Source organism: Lonchura striata, chromosome 3, assembly GCF_046129695.1.
Source record: "Lonchura striata isolate bLonStr1 chromosome 3, bLonStr1.mat, whole genome shotgun sequence".
In the NCBI taxonomy this organism is placed as follows: domain Eukaryota; kingdom Metazoa; phylum Chordata; class Aves; order Passeriformes; family Estrildidae; genus Lonchura; species Lonchura striata.
The window spans coordinates 59,769,693-59,792,043 of NC_134605.1; the positions used below are offsets into that span (position 1 = coordinate 59,769,693).

General features: G+C 37.1%; 1 protein-coding gene across 2 annotated transcripts in view; it reads left to right on the forward strand.

Moving 5' to 3' along the window:
• Positions 1 to 1,850: 1,850 nt before the first annotated feature.
• The window catches only part of MED23 (mediator complex subunit 23), a 41,335-nt gene continuing 20,834 nt past the window's right edge, over positions 1,851 to 22,351 (forward strand). The window contains exons 1-15 of one of the 2 annotated variants that reach the window (XM_021540696.3): positions 1,851 to 1,996; positions 4,750 to 4,781; positions 4,885 to 4,972; positions 5,759 to 5,883; positions 6,024 to 6,135; positions 6,920 to 7,018; positions 7,521 to 7,622; positions 8,459 to 8,528; positions 10,094 to 10,206; positions 11,337 to 11,432; positions 11,974 to 11,991; positions 18,439 to 18,639; positions 19,878 to 20,021; positions 21,331 to 21,476; positions 22,053 to 22,298. In XM_021540696.3, coding sequence (XP_021396371.2) covers positions 1,937 to 1,996; positions 4,750 to 4,781; positions 4,885 to 4,972; positions 5,759 to 5,883; positions 6,024 to 6,135; positions 6,920 to 7,018; positions 7,521 to 7,622; positions 8,459 to 8,528; positions 10,094 to 10,206; positions 11,337 to 11,432; positions 11,974 to 11,991; positions 18,439 to 18,639; positions 19,878 to 20,021; positions 21,331 to 21,476; positions 22,053 to 22,298 — 1,652 coding nt within the window. In that variant the 5' untranslated portion in view covers positions 1,851 to 1,936. The remainder of the gene's footprint in view (positions 1,997 to 4,749; positions 4,782 to 4,884; positions 4,973 to 5,758; positions 5,884 to 6,023; positions 6,136 to 6,919; positions 7,019 to 7,520; positions 7,623 to 8,458; positions 8,529 to 10,093; positions 10,207 to 11,336; positions 11,433 to 11,973; positions 11,992 to 18,438; positions 18,640 to 19,877; positions 20,022 to 21,330; positions 21,477 to 22,052; positions 22,299 to 22,351) is intronic. The other variant, XM_021540698.3, reaches the window with a different exon arrangement.

A 22,351-nucleotide genomic window follows, 5' to 3' on the forward strand; every position in this document is an offset into this window, starting at 1 on the left:
CCAATTCTAAGAGCAAGACAAGCAAGCACAAGCAGACCTTCAATTGCATCCCCTCTGTTTTCAATGATCATCTGTTACGTACATTTAGTTAAATAATACACATGTAAGCATTATTTCTTTCCTAACCACTGCTGAAAAGAAAGCACTGACTTCAAAGCATCCTGTGCCTGTTGTCTACAAAACACATCTCTTCTAGCTGTGCAAGCACGGATGCCACACGTATCACTGTCCTCTGTTGTACTTCTTAAATTTACTTATAACATTTCTCATTGTTTATGTCATGTATTCTTCCAGGCCTATTTACACAAAAGCTGTTTACATTTAAAACAAATAATTGTCTATCCAATTCCATGTGAGTGTTTCCCCCACTCTGCTATTTTCCACTCAGCTCCAAGCCTGAAAACGTTAATTTTTCACTGCTCTGAGGCCTCTGGTTATCACCTTGATAGTTGATCAGACAGGGAGTTGATCAGCTTTATTTTTCTGTACAAGACGTAAGTTTGTACCTGTTTACCAGTACCAGCTGCATGTTTGCAGCTTAACATCCACAGACAGCTCAGAAAATAAAGTGTCAGCATCAAACACACACAAAATTTTAGCACTGTCTTGATTCAGCATTTTACATTTCTTTCTAGTATAAAAACATCTGCATATATATACACATATAAATATAATGCTCTCTATCAGATAGGAGGCTGTGCAGAGGTGTAGGTCAGCCACATCTCCCAGGTAGCAAGCTATAGGACAAAAGGAAATGGCCTCAAATAGCAACAGGGGAGGTTAGATTGGATATTGGGAAAAAATTCATCACTGAAAGGGTATTTAGGCATTTGAACAGACTGCTCGGGGAAGTGGTGGAATCACCATCCCTGGAAGTGTTGAAAAAATGTGTAGATGTAGCCCTTGGGGACATGATTTGGAGATCGGCTTGGCAGTCGAATTTGACATTCTTAGAGGTCTTTTCACAACTTAATGATCCCAAGATTCTAATGTAATACTCTTGTACTCATTTTTAAATGTAATACTATTGCATTTTACTGTGTCCAGCTCTGCCGAGAGCAACATGGAGCTGCTGGAGTGGCTCCAGTGGAGGCCTAAGAGGATGACTGGGGGACTGGAGCACTGCTCTTATGACGAGAAGCTGAGGGAGCCTCTTCAGCTTCGAGATAACTGGGAGGGGAACTCATCAGTGTCTATCAGTATGCGAAAGGAAGATGCCGGGATGGAGTTAGGCTCTTCTCAGTGGTGCCAAGCAACAGGACAAGAGACAACTGGCAGAAACTGATGCACATCCTGCAGAACATGAGGAAGAACTTCACTGTGCAGGTGATCAAGCACCAGAATAGATTGACCGGAGAGGCTGTCAAGAACTACCCGGATACAGTTTTGTGCCACGTGCTCTGGGATGACCCTGCTTCAGCAGGGAGGATGGAGCCGATGATCCACTGCGATTCCTTCCAACCCGACCCATCCTGCAGTGCTCTGATTCTGTTCTCCTGGATGTCTTTAGATAAACGCATTTTCAGATTGTTCTATGATTCACAGTAATTACACCAAACTGGGCTCAAGTAGAAACAGGGAGAGAAGCGGCTGGAGATCAGTCCTGCAGAGAGAGATCTCATAATAATGAGATCCTTACACCCTAATGCGGCTCCTTGCCGTAAGAACCAGAGCAGCATTTCGCCTAAATATTCCCCCCCCAAAAAAAAATTATTCAAATAAAATATTATACAAAAACCAAAGAAGCCTAAGCGAATATTTTTGCAAAAAGAAAAACAAAACCAAGACTTAAGACGCCGTCGCTTTCCCCACGTTGCCCGGAACGGCGGGGCCGAGCAGCGGCTTCCCGGGGAGCGGGATCGGGGCGCAGCTTCCGGCGGGAGGAGCGGCGGGAGGAGCGGCGGCGCCGGACCACGGCCCGGGGCCCGCCGGCCCCATGGCGATCCCCATGGTGCCCATGGAGACGCAGCTGCAGAGCATCTTCGAGGAGGTGGTGGTGAGTCCGTCCCCGGAGCGCCGCCGCTGCCGGGGCCGCCTCCGGGTCCCCGCGGCCCGCAGTGCTCCCTCTGGGGTGGGGAGCACCGAAGGAGATGAAAAGCCAGGTGGGAGAGGTGCTTTTGGTTTTCCTGGCGCTGTCGGTGCGGTGCAGCCCCGCCGCCGACCCCGGCCGTGTTTGCTGCTCCCGGCGGCGGCGGGGCCTTGGGCTTTGTAGGAAGGCTGGGACAGAGGACCGGCCGTAAAACAGCTTGCGTAGCCAGTACCGAATCACAGAGCGCTGAATTTGCTGTAAAATAAGCAGTCTAAAGAGTTCTGCAGGAGCCTAGGAGAAGATGGATGTCCCGAGTAGGCGAGACAGCATAATGGCATGATCGGATTGTGGGAATGCACACGCACAATGCTGCCTGCAAAACGAAGCACAGTTAACCCAAATGCTCCCTCCATTTTCCATACGACATTCTTTCCAGCATTCTACCCAGCTTTGCTGCCTGCCCATGGATGCATTCAAGGCCCCAGAACTGCTCACAGAACTCGAGGTGTGGCCATACCAAAGCTGAGTGCAGCAGGATAATCACCTCTTTTGTGTGAATGTTGAATGGGTTTGATGCATCCCAGGATGGGATTTGCCCTCCTGGCTGCTTGGGCTCTCCCTGCTGGCTCACACTGAGCTGCTGCTGAGCAGCACTCCCAGATCCATTTCTGCAGGGCTGGTCTCCAGCCGCTCCTGTCCCAGTTTATACTTGTGCCCAGCAGTTAACTCTTGTGCCCAGAGTACTTGTTTGTACTCTGTCCCAGGTACAGACTCTGGCATTTGCTAAATTTGATGGCACTGATTGCTCAGTGCGCCAGTCTATCCACATCCTTTTTTAAGGCCTCTCATCCCTCAAGAGAGTCAACAGCACCTGCCAGTTTAGTATCATCAGGAGGTTTGCTAATGGTGCATTTACCTCCTGCTGCATTTACCTCCTGCACCATTATATAAATATACTGAACTCTAGGAGCCCAGCGGAACACCACTGGTGACCCATCACCAGCCAGATGCAGCCCCACTGACTGCACCCCTTTGATCTCTGCCCTCCTGCCACTTCTTCACCCAGCACATTCTGAAGCTGTTTATCCCACAGTTCAACAGCTTGTCCAGAAGGATGCTATGAGGGGTAGTATTAAAAGCATTATCCAGAAAAAGTACTTCCACTGCCTTTTCTTTGTCCTCTTTAGGTGGAGAGGACAAATATCTGTCTATCATTACCTTATAAAAGATATTAAATTAGTTAAAGATATTAAATTAGTTGAACAGGACTTTCCCTTTGTGAAGCCAGGTCAGTGGGTTATTAATCACACTTGTGTGGAGCACAAATGAATGAGCTTCTTGGTAGATAGGAGACATTCACAGTTGGAAACACTGGGGTGACAGGAGCTGATCCTGAATGGGAGCCTGACTGACATTTCAGACAAAAAATAAGCTGATTCAAATGTCTGAAGTGGAAAGAATCTGTAGATTTCAGAGAAAGTGAAAATTATTTCCATGTGATGAATTTCAGTAGAGGAAAGAAAAGCCTAACCATTCTGTTTTAAGCTGGCATTATAAAATGCATGATGTACTTTTCTTTATGTGGTGTTAAGTTGCTTGTAGCATATCAATTGCCTACATGTGACTGATTCCTCATTTTGGCCATTCAGATTATTTTCACATTTTTAATGTTGTCATTTGCCTGTGTTGTCACGCTACCTGGTTTTATGTACTGTTATTTGTCTAAGATTCATAAGGAACAACAACAAAATAGTTCCTGAGAAAATTTCCCTGTATTTTTAGAGCCATAACTGATAAAATAGCAACTTACTGCTTTCCCTGCTGCTGGTACGGACTTGGTGGTCAGCATCAAACTTTACCTTGCTTTCTGTGCAGATCACATGAGTGTCAGCTTCTCCTTTGCTTCTTGAGTAGCAGTGGCAGACAATTCTGAGCCAAATGATGGAAAAGGAACACCAGCAAGTTGATTTTGTTACATGTTTCTGTGTCTGTAATGTAACAATGAAAACACATAATATCAGTGATAGATCACACCTGAGTATAATATGAAATTCTTACAAAAAGTAGGAAAGGCTTTAGGATAATATTTTCCAGAACCTATTTGCTGAAGTTCTAGAATAATGATGTAGAAGCCTTTGAGCAAAATGAAGTTGAAAAAGAGGGGGAGGGGGTAAAGGAAGGTCTTATTGAATATTCATATTTGGTTTTTTTATCTAGTACAAGACCATTACATTATTCAGTCGAATTTAAAAAGCAGTGGATCTAAATTTGGATGGGAAAGTAATTGTATTTAATTGATTTGTGTAACTGAATGTCATGAACATAAGAAGGGCAAAAACTTAATGGAATTCAAAAATGCTAATTTTTCAAATGATGAGAAGACAGCTGTAATAAGACAATCAACTTCTCCAGCTTTGGGAAGTGAATTGATCTCTAGATGTTTAGAAGACCAAAAAAAAACAAAAAACCACAAAAAACAAAACACAAAAACCAAAAAAAAACCAACCCAAAACAAAGAAACAAAGCCTTCATCTGGATCCACAACTTTTATATGTCTGTGTGAAAACAAAACAGTCTCATCTTTGGAATAGCAGAAGACACCTATCATTCTCTGGTACAGACCCATAACAATTGACTTTGTCTTTTGTGCTTCATCCTGTGGCCATGATTGTCATAGAAAACCTTCTAACATTAGCTCACTTGGGGTTTTTCTCTTACAGAAAACAGAAGTAATTGAAGAAGCTTTTCCTGGGTAAGTGTAATACTGTTTTATTTGTGAAGGTTTTGTGTGTAAATGCATTTTTCTACTTGTTTCACTGGGTACTGCTAATAACTAATGTTCTTGTTTGCATCAGGATGTTTATGGACACTCCTGAAGATGAGAGAACCAAACTGATCAGCTGCCTGGGAGCTTTTAGACAGTTCTGGAGCAGTCTTTCCCAGGTTAACATTTGATTTGTTGCTTAGGTCTTGGTACTTTATATAATTTTTTAATATAAAGGTGCCTTTTCTAGTAGACAAACACTTAAGCTGTAAGGTCTGTGTTCAGTCATTCAGAATCTGATTTCAAACATGATGTAGTAAAGAATATAGGAATACTGTAAGAAAAAAAGGTAATTTTGAGATATGTAAGGTTACATAGTTGTTCAGCAGAGGTTGGTGTGCAGTGCAAGTAAAGATAAGCAAATAGAAGTGTAACAGTAAAGAAGTAAACAATAAAGGTAGTTTGTTTCAGATTTTTTGGTAGAAGTGAATAAATAGGTAAAAGAGAAAAAAGTAAGATAGTTAAGTTAAAAAATCACCTTTCAAAAGCTAGATACCTCCAGACACTGTGCCATAATTGGAGGCCTGTTCATCTTTATTTTCACTGAATTTGGTTATAACTGTGAAAGGGAAAAAATAATGTAGAACAGTTCTACTTTACTTTAGTCTGTGCTAATGGTGCTTACTTGTGAAAACCAAAGTTGACTATAGAAATCAGTGGTTAAGCTAGGAAATGTTTCCTCTACTGTACAACTAACCTCAACTTATGCAGGACAAGTGAGCTTCTTCAAAGTAAGATCAAAAGACTTTTAGGAAAAACTATAGGTTGGGCAACTGGATCATTTCTACCAATTTATAGTCCTGTTCTTGTGTTAGTTTCATTTTTTCATAGTAGGATACTATATGAATTTTATAGTTTGTTTCACTGCCTGTAAATACAATTCTTTCTCCCCTCTCTTTTTTCAGGAGTCCCATGAACAGTGTGTCCAGTGGATTGTAAGATTCATACACAGCCAACATAGTCCTAAAAGAATTTCTTTTCTTTATGACTGCCTAGCAATGGCAGTAGAAACTGGACTTTTGCCACCCAGGTGAGACATGTTGGAATAATTGATTAGCGACATGGAAGATGTTATATTGGAGGTATTTTTGCAATGACATTGTACAGTTACTGCTGGAAAACATGTACTTAATATCTGCCATTCATTCTTGCATTGTCTTGTTCTGCTAGGATGGTTTGTGAATCTCTAATAAACTCCGATACACTTGAGTGGGAAAGGACTCAGCTGTGGGCGTTAACATTCAAATTGGTTCGGAAGATTATTGGAGGTGTAGACTACAAGGTATTTTGCACTCATTCCTTTCTCTTTGCAAAGACGTTATTTGCTTCCTTTGTTTATGTGATTTTATCCAAGAGACGTCCAATTTTTTGAAGTCTGCTTTTCTTACAAAAGAAAATTCAGTGAGCACTTTCAATGCTTTTTGACCTTCACCCTAAGAGATAATTTTGTGTTTACAGTGTAACTCATCATGCACTTTTCTGTTACAGTCCCTTTCCTCCATTTTCAGTTACAAGCTAAATAACCCTAATGCAGTTGCAGAAGCTTGTTTCCGGTAAACACTGGAAAATAAAAACTGTCAGGCATTAAGGCTGGAATTCTGTCATCTGCATTACCTCTGTTGCTACACAGCAAAAAAGCTTCTGAAAGCTGAGACCTGGGCATGGTACAACTCCAACAGAAGGAGTAAGAGACCATGCATGTCTTGCAGATAATGATCTCGCTGCATTGTTGATGATGATAGAGCAGAAAACACAAAATACAGCACTGTGTTCTGATCAGGCTGCAAAAGGCTTTGTAGGTTGGATGTCTCTGGATGCACATCAAAATATCAACAGTTACTTTCTCTTCTGGAGCATCCTGAGACATTCCATAAGGAATTTAATGTAATTGGTGTTAAATTTTAATGTAATCAGTATTCATATTCTCAGTAGCAGTTTGTCTTCTGACACTTATCAGCAAGAACTAATTTTTCTGTCAAAATACTGTCTGACCATATTGATTGTGTAATCTTTCTGCCACAAATCAAGAGTATCTAGAAACGTTAATTTCATGTGCTCTCTTTCAGGGTGTGCGTGATCTGCTAAAAGTCATCCTAGAAAAAATCCTAACAATTCCAAACACTGTGAGCTCAGCTGTTGTACAGCAGCTTTTAGCAGCAAGAGAGGTAACTATATGGATTTTATACCACTATAGAGGAAGAGAGGCCTCATTCTCTTGTTATTAGTGAGTTTCTGATGGTTGGGATAGCTCTGATTGTAGTTCAACAGGAAAGTATTACTCTTTGTGTTCGAATTCTTTATTACAATTGCAGTTTATGCAGTAAACAAAGTGCTTTTGTGGGGTATTTTAAGTAAATGTTAAAATCCCTAATAAGAGAGTCAGGCCCAATGCTTGACTTGACTAAGGTAAGATGTATAGGATATAATAATGCTGAATATTTTTTTCTTAGAGAATAAAAATAGGGTTTTTTTCAGTACTTTATGGGAAAACATAGAGGTATGGTCTTAATAAGGCTCAAACAGTATAACTTAGGCTTGTACAATTAAAAATAGGTTTGAGAATTTCTTGTATCTGTTTTAGTGGGCTATCTCAGACTATTAGACAGATTACACATTCATTTACTCTATCCAGAGTATTTTACACTGATGTATTTTTTTTATTTATAGGTGGTAGCCTACATCTTGGAAAGAAATGCTTGTTTGCTGCCTGCCTACTTTGCAGTTACAGAAATCAGAAAACTATATCCTGAAGGAAAACTTCCCCACTGGGTAATGATATGATATAAGATAATACACAATGGAATTTTGTTGCAAACAATACCTATATTTTCAAATAAAGTTCATGTGAAAATTTTAAATCTGCTCAACAGTAAATTCATGTTTAGTCACATAAATGAAGTTACAGGCTTGATTTGATTGCAGCAGCAGCTCCCTGTGTTCTTGCATGAAACTTAGAATTTTGACCTATGGTCTAATGTTCAAAACTCTTGAAGCACTGAGTTGGTTTTATTGAATATGTTTGGAAATGCAGGTCATGCATACCTACCACTGTGTGCTTTCTCTGTAGCTTCAGGATAAGAAAAATCACTTTAAATAACTGACCAGTTATATTCTGTTAAAATAACTAGGTGTTTTGAAAAGGGTAAAATCCCTACTTCCCTGTGTTACTGGGAAAATTGTTACTGTCTTTTGAGAGAAGATTTAAAGTAGATTGTACTACTATTGGGTAATTTTTCTATCTGGAGTTGTTATTCAGTGGCAGAGATTTGTTATGAACAGAAATTATAGTTTATTTTAAATAATCTGCTTCTAAGTGTTATGCATTCAAATAAGATAGTTTGCATAGGAAACAATTCTTATATAAACTCAAGTTGAGTGCAAATGGGGAAGACTGCTTCCTGCACCTCCTTTCTAATGCCACAGTTTTCATTTTGTGGTTTTATGTTCCGGATGATTTTTCCAACTTTATGAAATAGGAAGCTAGTTATTTTAGTAGATTTCTGCATATTTAATTAAAATTCATGCACATATATTTTTAAGTCTTAAATATTCCTTATCAGTGTCTGGAACTTAAACTCTAATTTTTTTCTTCTCTTCTCACCCAGTTACTTGGTAATTTAGTATCAGATTTTGTGGATACCTTCAGACCTACAGCAAGAATAAATTCTATTTGTGGTAAGACAATGACTTAATGAATGACTTTAAAATGAATTCATTTATTCTGAACTATTTTTTTCTTAGAACCTTTTGGGACCTATATCATCTAAGCAAAATAATCCAGGTCTTATTTTTCATCTAGTTCCTCTGCCCTTGTCAGTTTGTTCTCAGCCTCAGTTCCTTTCAGTTTTTGTTTTGACAGGGAAAATTTACTCATGAGATCAAAATAATTCTTTGCTACCTGATGGTAGTGGAAGTGTGCTAGTTGTTACATGGTCATATGGTTTGTAACTACAGGTCACTAGTAGAGTAGGGAAACTGTTGGTTTTGTGTGCCCAAGTTAACACATATCCACTGGGATGTTAGTCTTGGAATGTTTTGACTTCAGTTTTCACTGACGCTTTTGTAGCTGCTCAGCCTCTTCTCTCTTGTTGCTGGCTTCTGGGTAAGCATTTCCTAGTTCAGATGAGTACTCGTTCTACTTTTCTGTGAAAGAAATTATCATCTTCATTTATTGTTAGACATCTGATGATCAAAATTTGGGTTTGTTTTAATGTGATTCCTGCTGCATTTTTCTTCAAAGATAAAAATGTCTTCTGTTTGCTTTGAGTAGTTTAATAAGAGCTGCATTAGTTCTGAGCAAGGTTTATTGTGACAGAGCTTCTTTAGTGCAGAAATTAAAAATGTAAATTCATCTGCAATGCTCCCAAAGCATTTTGTTTCAGAAGCATCAGAAGTATTGAAAGTGTGGCATAGCTATTATTTTTATGTCTGACAAGGATTTTATTTTTCCAAGTTTTGTATGTGTAAATGACCAGTATAGGTAAAATTGAAGGGAAGAAATAAATATTCATTTACTTCTTGTTTTATCTGATGATAATAATATGGCCAGTTTGGATAATAAAAGTCATGGAATTTGAACTGAGGTCAGAATTGAGGCACTTAAATGTACATGCTGATATAGAGGCTTCTTGGGGCTCAGTTCAGATGATTATGTTTAAGAACCAAAATAAAGGCTAGTTGTCTAATCTACACTGACTAACGTGTAAGTTCAGCCTACCAAACACACTTCACATGTTTTGGTCTCGCTAGGCTATGCTGACTAATTTGACTGGATCATCAGTGACTTTAATTGTAATACACACGCTTGTGTTTGGCTGCTTTACTGAACGCTGTCTTGTCCACTGGGTCAATGAAGGGAAATAGAAGACTATGTTATACGTAGGTTTATAAGGCTATTTTCTTTGTGGAAAGGGTCAGTCTGCAAAAATCAAATCCCTAGGTCAAGCAATGGCAGGGGAACAGTGTTCTGTTAATATCTAAGGATACTTATAGATTGATATTTGCAAATACTTTCATTTTTGGGGTACCCAGTGTGAATGAGGACTTTACTGTGTAGATATTTTATAAGCTGAAAGTTGGTTAGAAAAATAAAATCAGTTTGAAGCAATCCTTGTGGTAAAACCTTTAAACAGTGAAAATTTAAGGAGAGCAGAAAAGTGGCTGAGGCCAGTTTTTGCATCAAAATGATTAGGCAATGGGCCACTTTCACTGATTGAGAATTTATGTTTCCTTGCATATAGGTCGCTGTAGTCTCCTTCCTGTGGTAAATATTTCTGGTGCCATGTGTAATTCATGGAAGCTGGATCCTACAACGCTTCGTTTTCCTTTGAAAGGTCTTTTACCATATGATAAGGTATGCCTTATTGAACTTCTTAAACCTGTTACATTCAGTAAAACAAAACTTCTATGTCATTCAAGCGGGGAAAAATTTCAACTGTGATTATCTGTTCCAATTTGGCTAACTTTTAAGGTGTGGATGTTTTATATTTCAATGATTTCGAGCTACATATAGAGGACCTGGAAAGTAGTGTTTGGTATAACTGCTGTCCAGATTGTTGAAGAACATGAGACATAATTTAATGTGCTTTGTGTGTGTGTGCATTTGACAGAGCAAATGAGAGCAGAGAATTGATTGGAAAATTGGCTAGATGGAAGAGAATGAGAAAGTAATTTCTTCTTTTCTGTGCTCTTCATTATTCCACAGGAAAGATAATTTACAATTCAGACTTAAAGTTTGCACAGTGAAATTTAAAACTCTGAATGTGAATTAGTGTTGTACTGAAAGAATTTAAAGGATCAGGACAAAAATCCATGTTGTCCTGCATCCCAATCCCCATACCCTAGATGTCTAGTGACATGTATAGTGCTCGCAATCTGCAGTCTTTATAATTTTGGGTGTTTCCTGACACAGCTGTGGTTTCTCTGTATTTAGTAAGACTTCATCTCCAAAATACTTGTTCAGATTCTACTTGAGCCCCTGTAAACTTTTAGTATCCTCAACATTCCTTTGACAAGGAGTGCCACATTTTAGCTTCATGCATGAGGAATCAGCTCCTTCTGTTTGTTTTGAACCCAACTCCAGATAACATTTTTATTTAAAGTGATTCAGGCTGTGGGAATGTGCAGTGAGCAGTTGCTTCATATCTGATTTCTTCACATCAGTCCTGATTTTTGTGCATTTCCTCAATTGTCTTACCTTGTTTCCTTTGAGTTTAAGGCTTTTCCAAGAAGTGTACCGTCCTTCTATTAGATGAGGAAGGTTCTTCTACTTGGACCTCATAAAATCTGCCACTTCTTAAAAACTATGATTATCTCCTCATTTCTTTCAGTTACCAGAGAGCAAGACAATTTCCCAGATAATACATATCCACATAAATTAAGCATGCATTCTTACATTGTTTATTCAGTTAAATGTAAGCTCAGTATTGAACATAATCTTGAGACAATATATGTTTGTATGTGATTGCTTGTTTCTTTTTCAAGGATCTGTTTGAGCCACAGACTGCTTTGTTGAGATATGTGCTGGAACAACCGTATTCCAGGGATATGGTCTGCAATATGCTAGGTCTGAATAAGCAGGTACTGTACTGTGCTGTAACATGTGATTTAATTCTGCATAGAATCTGCACTATTCTTTTTCTCTTTTCTTTGCTATAGCTAACTAAGCAAAACAGTTTAGGTACAGAGAGTGATTTTTTTTTTTTTAATGAGATCATAATAGGTTAATTGGACACTGTTATTCCTATCATTTGTATATTGCTTTACGAATGTTAAATTGAAAAGTAGAGATTTAAAATATGATTTTTTTTTGCATTGCTTTTTTTTCCTATAAGGCCAGCCTCAAGTACACCTTTGACAGACAATAGGAGACTGGTTATTGTTCGTTTGGTTTTTAAAGCATTGTTGTACTCTGTTATATTGGAATGTTATAGTACTAGAATAGTTGGAAGCTGGGCTTTGTTTTGTTAGATTTTTTCTTTTGAAACCTTAGAATGGGGGGGCTTAGTCTGACTTGGGGATCCTTGAGGCTGGCCTCATAGTCACTGTTTTGTCTTTTCTTTTTTTCTTCCTTTATTTTTGTTCTGTCCTGTCTTGTCCTGCCCATCCTCCAATGCTCTAGACCTTGAACATTGCTCAGGTATGTTCACAACCTTACTGTTGTATTGTGACTAACGATACGCTGGCCGCTTTGTAGCCACTGATTCCAGGTAGAGAATACATGTACAGTCAGGGCTTGAAATTGGCAGGACCATTAGTCAAGGGCAAATTCTCACTACAATTCTCTAGAGATACGAGAGATACAGCATGAAGCTGATAGTCAGTAGTCCTTTGGATTGGACTGCTACTATTTCTCTTACCAGTCATAACTTTAACTTTGCTGGAATTTTCAGATGAGGAGAGATTTTTAATTCAAAATTTCTTTCCTTAATCCAGTGGAAAAAACATCCACTAGACTTAATTGTAAAAATATAAGGCTGTAAATACATAATTTAAAAAAGAAAGGTTTACTAGTGGAATTTTCTTATCATTAGGAAGCCTCTGTAAAGAACTACTCAACAGGCAATTATAATATTCTCCAGTCTAGGTGAAAGAAGAGTAGTCCAGAATACCACACAAAAAGTAGTTCCTTAAAATTTTGACTACTTGTTTAAATGAATAAACACCTGAGCAAGTCAACCAAGTGGACTTCTGCTTGAAATTTTAAATTATGGGTGTTATAGTTTATCCCTCATTACACTAATAATTGCCACACCTACTTTAAAAAAAAACAGTGTTTAAGATTTATAAAATAGCGTTGCTGTTTGCAATACTATAGTGAAGGTTGTGTCAGTGTTTCCATTTAAGAAACTTTTTTCAGGTTTGTAACTTGACTATAAAATTTACATGATCCTGAAACCTTGTGTACATTTCCCAATGTAATGGAATACACCAGTGCATTTTCTGAACTGAGACAATGTTTTTGAATGCACGGATTCCTACATCTTGGCTGACAGTACTCTGTGTTGTATTTGATGATCTTTTGTACCTGAGACTTAAAGCAGCTGAAATGTTAAACCTTGGAATTGAGCTGCTAGGTTTACTGTTTAAATGAGTAGTATTTGTGTGTCTTTCTATGTCTGCATTGAGTTGATAAATGAGACTATTCCTCTATCCGTCTTGTAGCTGGTAAATAGTACAAGATATAGACAAAAATTATGTTGAACCCATTTTATTCTTCTAACTATGGATGGTCTGTCCTTATTTATGTTAATGCTGGGTTTTAACTCCTACTTCACCATCCTCCAAAAGTAATTCAAGAAATAAAATGTATTAAATTATACTTTTAAAATTTGCTTGCTAGTATAGGAATTCCTACACAAAGTTTCATCCTGGCATGAACTTTTATGGCCAAGGAACAAACATGAAGAATGTAGCTTATAAAGGAAATGCTGACAGAACATGAACTATAGCTGTGCTACTACAGTTACACCATCATAAAGATGTTGAAAATTTATGAGTTGAAAATATGTGAGTTGAAAATACAGATATAGAGGTGGGTGGTACAGTGGTATAGCACAGGAAATATGTTCCATTTAAATGTTAGTATACTCTGCATAAAACTGTGGAAAATATTAAAATTTTACTTTTTTTTAGGTACAAATTACCTTTGTGTCACATTTCAATTTGTTAATGTAGCCGCCTGACAAAAAAAGTAGCATGCTTTTCAGAAGTTGTGTAACTATATTAATGCTTTCAGTGAAATGGCTGATAATGTTGTATTTTATTATTAGAGAAATAACCTGCAGAAATTGAACTGTCTCTATAGTAGAAGACACTTAGAAATGCAAATAGTGCCAACTTTGTTTCAGAATAAATACAGAAACACCTCAACGCAATGATCATTATTTATTTATGATCATTAATTATTTGTGTGGAGTTGCTTGTATGCCCTGTCAACTATTTACACAGATCCAGTTGCAGGATTGGAGCCTTCATTTGAATCTTTTGGCATCACAATCTAGGTATGGTTCAGACAGATTTGTCCTAGTTCTTGAAGATGAACAACGAAATGTTGTGGTTCAGTCTTAACTAAGCAGATCTGTGTTAGAAAACCATTCACTCAAGCCATCTCTGAGATGTGTAAAAAATACACAAATCCAGCTGTCCCGTTAACCTTGCAGGGAGAAAAATGAAGGTAAAATACCGTATGTTTATAGATTCTTATGTTTGTTTCAGGATTCTAAGTTTTCTTGTGGGATGAGGTTTTCCAATAACCTTATCAAGAATATGGGTTTAAGTCCAAATGTAATAATGTGGACTTCAAAATGTTTCTTTTGTCAGTATCTGGGGACTCTTGAGTTTTTGCTACTGTGTACTTCTGTGTGGACATACTCTGGTATATCTGTTTGGTCTATAGGAAGTAGAGATTTTAATTGTATTTTATCCAGTATATTATCATGGGTTGCAGTTGAAATCTTATCTTAAGGGTCTTTATGCAACCTAAATGACTCAACAATTCTATGTCAATTTGTATTCTCCTGTTAACTGAGGTATCAATTTAAATTCTTAGTTATTTCTTAAAATAATTTTTTGAACCATATAACAATTTGGTTTTTTTGGAAAATGATTAACAGTTCTGAGTGTAATGCACTGATACCACATTAAGATGTGGTTTAGGGATCTTAATGGTTGTTTCTTAAAACGGAGCTAAAGTAATCTCTTAAGGACATGAACTGTCTCTGGAGGTTTTGGTTTATATTATTTTATAATATTTATTTATTTATTATATTTATTTATATTATTTTACCTTCTCTCTGTGTACAGACTTGCATGAAGAATAAAGTGCCATTTTTGCATGCATAGTTGCACTTAGGCTCTTGTTGCAGTCCTCTAATCAATCAAAAACTGTTATTTTGGGGAATATTTGAGAGAGGAGGTAATTTTCAGGTGTTTTGTTTCAGTAATGTAAAAATGTTTAATTAACAGCTATTGAATTAATGATTTTGCTCTTTAAATAGTGTATTTAGCTAGTCACCTTTTAAACCAGCAGTGGTGATCTGTAGCTTATCTGTGCCTTACTCTGTGCAGGTGAATGTCTAGTTGTATTCTCTGCTAGCTACAAACCATCATAATTAGCATGGGTAAGCTGTTGTAAGCTGAGCTGTTAACTGAAAGGAATGACATAATGCAAAATCACTTTTATTTTTAAAATTTCAGTTGATCTTGCTGTTCAGTTTTACTGATGATAACATGGCGAAGTACTTAGTTTAAGGGGTGTGATTATTTTTTATAGAGTGTAAGGGTGTGCATTGAGAACACTCAGATATATGTTCCTTCTTTTTTTAATGAGGGAAACTTGAGAATGGCTGCCAAACTTGGGAGAGATTATAGAATCAGGTATAATATCAACAATAAGCTTTAAGGTTTTGTATCTTCATAGCATACAGTTTTTGAAAATGGATGTGTCGGAGTAGTTCTGCCATTTTTTAACTACTTTAGGCATTTTGAATTGGACTTTTGGAGACACCATTTACTCTTGTAGGACTCTTGGCCTCTGTGGTTTGGTCTTCTAAATCCATTTCTTAAGTGTAGATATTTACTAAATATTGTTTGTTTAAAATACTGAAAAGCTATCGTAGCTATCAGCCAGCCTTACTGGTTCCTTAAAATATTTTTCTTAAAGGAAATACTTTTAATACTAGCCATGCCCCTGCCCCACCCTTTGATACCCACCCTGTCTCAACACCCCAGAAAAAGAAGGAATTAAAAATTCAACCCCAAATTAGAGCAACAAGCTACCCTCCAACTGAAGCTCTGATCCACTTAAAGAAACACCACTAGTCCATTAGAGTGCTGGCCTTGAGAAATTTTAGTGTCAAGTTGTCATGGAAGCACTTCCCCCCCCCCCACCCCCCCACCATATTTTGTCATAGTTTAATAATGTTTTCAATGAAATTATGGATTTTCAGATCTTTAAATGTTATTCTCAGAAAATGGAGAATGTGTTTATACAACCAAACTGTAAAAATTAGAGTCATGTTTAAGGGAAAAGCACAGAGATTTTTGAACTCTACATTTTTTCATATATAATCCAGAACAGCGTTTGGAGGTTTTTTGTTGTTTGTTTTTGTTTTATTTAAGCTAAGCCATGCCAAAACTTGTATTCCTACTTATTTGTGAGGGTAATCAGCCCTCCTCTATAATGTTATTCATCTCAGTTGATACTGAGCTTTTTTTCCACTTATGAGCAATTTATGAAACAAGGGCCCAATCCTGTGTGTTCCTGTGCAGCATGGTGTTTTATTTCCAAGAGTTCTGAAACTATAGATACAAAATCTTTGCAAAAATATATATACGATGAAAATACAGAGAAGAAAAAATGCCAGAAAATTAATTTAATGAGGATAGAATGTGATGTACTGTTATTTTTCTCATGGAAAACTGTTTTTAAAGCAATGAAAGTGTGGTTTTCAGAATAAAAGCTTGAATTCATTTTTTTAATTTCCTAGCTCTTAAACTTTTCCCAGTCTTAGAATTATTCAGAATAGCAAAAATTTCAACTGGAAATTCTGGCTCTCTTTTTATCAGTAATATTTTTCCTGTTGTATTCTTTGAATAACTTTATTCCAAATTAATATAGCCTAACATGATTAGGTTTTTGGACATTAACCCAGTGCTTAGCAAACCATTGAATTTCAAGCCCTGTACATAGTAGTTTTGCATGCTGGATTATAAACTAGTCTGTAGTGTTGTCTGTTGCACCCTGCTCTGCTTCATAAGTAGTTGCTTTGGGAGGGGGAGAAAAACGAGCCACAAAAGACCCAAAGTGTTCTGAACTGATGGTGCCAGTACTGCTCTCTGTAACCTGTACCGTGGTTGGTCTGTGATAATGACGTGGGAGAAGAGGTATCATCGGTGCTTTCTGTCTTAGCTAGAGGTTTGTGTTAAGCATGCTTCAGGAAAGCACAGCTGGAATTGTAGCTTTCTGCAGTTTTGAGCTGGCAAAGAGCATGCAACAGGGGATGCTGTTCACTGTGTTTTGTCAACTTTTCCAATTCTTGCATTCTATTTTTAATTGAAGAGAATCTCTTTTTTTTTCATAGCTAAAGAGTACCATCAATGAAGGTAGAACAAGCATCTCCTTTCAGCATCTCTCTTTACTGTTATTATATCTTTATGTATAGCCTTTTGTTAGGCTGCCTGGCTAGTAAGTCAAAGAATTCATCTAAGGCATCCCTGAAATGTTTTATGAATATTGGGGTGATCTTTTAAAACTTTTTTACATACACCTTTTTGCCTCTAGAAAGGGATAATGCATTTTCATGATTAGTGTTTGAGCAGCTCAGTTCCTTTTCTTTTGTATCATAAAGTAATAAATTTTTCGTTAAGGCTGCATTATGTTACAGGCATCAGGCCAAATAAAAAAATTAATAAATGTGACCATTCCTGAGTACAGATTGCATTGAAACAAACAGGTTAGATTATTTCCAAAGCACTTTCTGAGATAAGTTAAATTCTCCATTTTTGTTTTCTTTAATTATAGTACATGATATGAGTCTAACAATACGAATGCAGGATAATAACAAAAAGTTGTTGCACTGAAGATCTTGTAACATGTGACATGATACTAGTCTTGAACTGTGGCTTTATAATATGAGTTCCAAATTACTGGTTGTGGACTTATTTTATATACTAACATTTTATATTTTCTATTTTATATATTCTGTACTAACAGAATATATCTGAATATATAATGCATTTCTTACTTGTTCATTATTAAAAATCATCAGGGATGGTGTGTATTTTAAATTATTTCTTTTTTGAAATAATTTGCATAGCTCAGTATGAAGACTGTGGCAGTCTAACATCCAAGGGGCTCCTCACTCTGTGTAATTTCTGTTCTATTTACAGTATGTAGAACACAGCACTGATTAATTTTCAAGCCTTTTTGATGTTGTAACCTGTGGTGATACGTCAATAGGACAGCATCTAGTTATAGGGGTATTAACCAGATGTTAATTCTGCTGCTAGTTGCAGGTGGTAGGTAAACCCAATATGAGTGTAAAAAAGAGCATAGTCTTCAAATAACGTCATCATGTATTGGGATCTTTTCTCTGAACTTGATGGTATAATTGATACATTTTCTTTATGGTGATCCCTACTTTTGAAATGGACTTAATGTAGAAAAGAAGGAATGAAAAAAAAAAGCCAGCAAAAAAAACCCAAACCAAATAAAAGAACCTCCAGCTGTGTGTTTTAAGAATGGGCTTTGTTTTCTGACAGTGTGAGATCAGAGAAGTAACATTTTGCCTGAAAATGCTATAAAACAACAAAAAAAAAAAAGCCCCCAGATGTTAACTGTGCATTGATGAGCTTGTTTTGGAACTCAGTAGGGGAATTCTGGAATATATGATAAAATGTAAAAATCATTGTGACCTGTAACATAGTGCAGCTTTAATATACTGGCTTATCCTTAACTTAAGTTCAGACTTCATCTCATGCTTCCCAGCCTTCTGTCAAAATATTTTACTGTAACTGCAACTCTGCAAGTTCTGGAGTTAATGGCAAGGCTTTTGGAATACTGTATCTGATCTCTGCCTTACAGCATAAGCAACGCTGCCCTGTGCTGGAGGACCAGCTGGTGGATCTTGTGGTGTATGCCATGGAACGGTCTGAGACTGAAGAGAAGTTTGATGATGGTGGAACCAGTCAGCTTCTGTGGCAGCATCTCTCCAGCCAGCTCATTTTCTTTGTGCTCTTTCAGTTTGCAAGTTTTCCTCATATGGTCCTGTCACTCCATCAAAAGGTAAATTGTTTGTATCGCTCCCACATGGTAAGAGGGATTTAAAAAGCAAAACCACTATTTTTTTTTAAGTGTCACTCATCCCTGCAAGAAGTACCTTATGTGTAAAAATTAATTAATTTTTTAATCACTGTTCTCTCTAGAAGTCCAATTCTCAAGTTATGGTGCTGTGAGCTAGGTGTGTTTTTATTGTATTCAGTTACAGGATGTTGCATTTTATTTGGATTTAAAGTGGGCTAATAACTAGAGTAAAGAGATAAACTGGCATAATTCAGAAGAACTAAGTACTGTGATGTTGCATCCAGTTTACAAACAAGTTCTGAACAGTTTACAGTTTATTACTAAAAAGTAATAATTCCATTTGAACTGATACTAGAACACCCTTTTCTTTGGTGCTTAGGGTTATAGTTCTAAGGGTGGTGATGCCAGTCCTCCAGAGCTCTTTGCTGAAAGAGGTGTATGCTGTTGATGGTAGGGTAGGGATGTTCTTTCTCCTTGCTATTTAGATGCAGTTTCCAACACACACAACAAATTGCTCCATCTTCATTTGTCTACAGTTCCGTGTTACATAAAAATTTTCTATGCATGTTGTGTTCCACTTGTGATGGACTGTAATTCTCTGATGTCCTTGTTTGAAATTAATTTTACCAGGGCTGTATTCCTGTAATTGCTGTTAATAAACCATTCAAACAATAGGCATTATACAACACAGTTGTACAAATCTAGTATAAAACTATAGCAAGCAAGATAAGAGTAGAATATTAGTTATTAGGGAGTTGCTGTTAGAGATAAAGAAGTTAATTAACAAAAAAAAAAACCAAAAAAAACCCAGATGAGTCCAGATGAAGCAAACCAAAGTTGTTCTGGCTTAGGGACTTTCTTTGTAGGAGTTTATAAAACCTGATGCTAGCAGTGGCAATACTGTACTTCACTACAGGTTTACAAGGTGACAGTTTAAGACTAATATTTAAGTGTTGCTAGTGTTTTGAAGCAGTGATCCTCAGGAGTTTGCATTTTAAGTCTTAGCATTAATTGTTGTGGCCCTCACAGAGTCCGTTCATGTGCTACAACTAGTATACCTATTTCCCTTCTTTCTGAAAATGACGTATGTTTCTGCCTAAGTCCTGCTATAAAATTCTCTGCTTAAACTGTTTTAGTCTGCCCTTCTAGTTTCATAAGAGTCTTTGCAGTGATTTTTCTTCTGCAAGCAGTATTTGTCTGTTACTGAGTGTTCTTGACAGTTGGCAGGCCGTGGTCTCATTAAGGGGAGAGACCACCTGATGTGGGTGCTACTCCAGTTCATCTCTGGCAGCATCCAGAAGAATGCACTGGCTGACTTCCTCCCAGTTATGAAGCTGTTTGACCTCCTATATCCTGAGAAAGAAGTAAGTCTCTGATATTAAAAGTTTTATTTTTAATTAAACTTGGGACCTTCATATATCAATACTACTATCCTTGTTGAGTCACTCTTAGAACAGTGTGCTGCATAGTTGTAGGGAGATGTTTCATAAGTTTTTTGGAGGATTTCATATCCATGTAACCACGTTTGTTTTTAGGGGCAAGAAAGACTTGTGTTAAGTCTCTTCCTTGGCTTTCGTTTGATTAAGGTTTTGAGGCATTTATTAAAGCACTGAGGAGACTGTAAAGGAATAATGTTTAATTGTATTGTTACATCTGGGCTGAAACAAGTAGTACTTTAAATTCATTCTGCAGGGGCAGATCAAATCATATCCATGATACATACCTCTAGAATTAAAGTTCCTGAGGAAGGGGCACTTAATGAAGTTCCTAAACTTTAATTATGGCATCACTGACAGTGTGAAGTCCTTGTTGTTTACTCTATCGTAGTGCTTTTTACTTTGGGTGAATGGATAGAACATTACAGGTGTGTGATGTATCAAATTCATATGTAACAATATTTCCCTCTGCTAAGTTAGTTTTGACTCACAGAAATTCTTCAGTACAATTTGTGTTGGAAGATTTCAATTGCTTTTGTCAGCATCAGATACTGGAAGAGCAATAGAACTACTTACTTCAGCTGTAGTGATGGCTCCAAGTTACACTTATTCAGAGTCTTTGACTAGTGCCTTTTAAGTGCTACATTTTAAGTGCTTGTGAAACTGTATCCTAGGAAGCATTTTTTTAAGATTCAGTTTCATAAGCGCTTAAAATGTTATCTCTGGACATTGCTCTTAAAAGGATCTGCCTTGCTATCCTGTTGATGGTGTATTGGTGCTGTCTTATATGCACTGTTCACTGGTGTTTGTGCAGCAGTAACTGTATCAAAGGGAAAGAAATGTGGATGTTGACAAAAGGGCAGTACTGTAGCTAAGTCTGGATCCAAAACTTTTAAATTTTGCGTTGTATCTGTTCCTTTTCATGAGAAGTGTATTAATGTTTAAGGATTGACTGTGATGCTGAATAATTCAGAATTTTCAGAAAATACTGTTGAACCACTGAGTACCTACTATGGAAGCAGATACCATAACTGGTTTCTGAAAAAAGTGTAAGTGTGAGGCTGAGAGAAAAACCATATTCTTTGTATATGTCTGGGAACTGTATATTCTTAAGCATGAACTTCTTTTTGCCAAGGCCTTAGATAATTTGTTAAAATTACTGAACACTGCCTATCTAAGTTTGTTTTTCTGCACATTAACCCATGTGGTATGTCACATTCATGTGTTCTTTCTTTAGTATATTCCTGTACCTGACATTAACAAACCCCAGTCAACTCATGCTTTTGCAATGACCTGCATTTGGATTCATCTGAACCGGAAGGCCCATAGTGACAACTCCAAGTTGCAGATTCCCATTCCTCATTCTCTAAAACTTCACCATGAGTGAGTCTGGGGGTTTTATTATGTTTTTTGATTTATGTTTAGGGATAATGAAATTGGCAGTTCCACATCTGTATTCAGAATGTATTATGTGAAGGGATTCTGTATAAAGGTTATCAATAGAGTGACTTCAAAGTCATTCAAAAAGATAGAGCTCCAATTAAAAATAATTCATAAAAAGTGAAATGTTGTTATCCAGCTAGCAGAAACTATATATTTTATCTCAGAATAATCAGTCTTTATTACTGATAGAGAATCTGAAAATAAATGGACAATTTTGTTTTGTTATGCTGTGGCTTGGAAAGCCTGGATAAGCAGTACATTTGGCTCAGGTTTTGTCTGGAAAGGCGATTTTTAATTGTGTTTTTTTCCTGAGCTATTTCTCCAATGTAGAAAAATCGTAACATGGTGAAACTGTGGCATAAGAAGTAATTGTTTTGATGTAGTGCCATTAATAACCATTTTGATTTTTTTTAACTATTTTATAATGGATTTTATGACTGAGATTGTTGTAGCTATATTCCTTTAATGCATGTGTATTCTTCTTTCTGCTTAATGTTTAATCTTTCTGGCACACAGGTTTTTGCAACAGAGCTTAAGGAATAAGAACTTACAGATGAATGACTACAAAATTGCCTTGTTGTGCAATGCTTACTCAACCAATTCAGAGTGTTTCACTTTGCCAATGGGTGTGCTAGTAGAGACTATTTATGGAAATGGCAACATGAGGACACCTCTTCCAGGCACTAATTGCATGGCATCAGGGTCTATCACCCCATTGCCAATGAACCTCTTGGATTCACTCACAGTTCATGCCAAAATGAGGTACAGTATATGCAGCTAGCTTTTTCTTGTTAACCTGTAGATCTGTGTGTTGT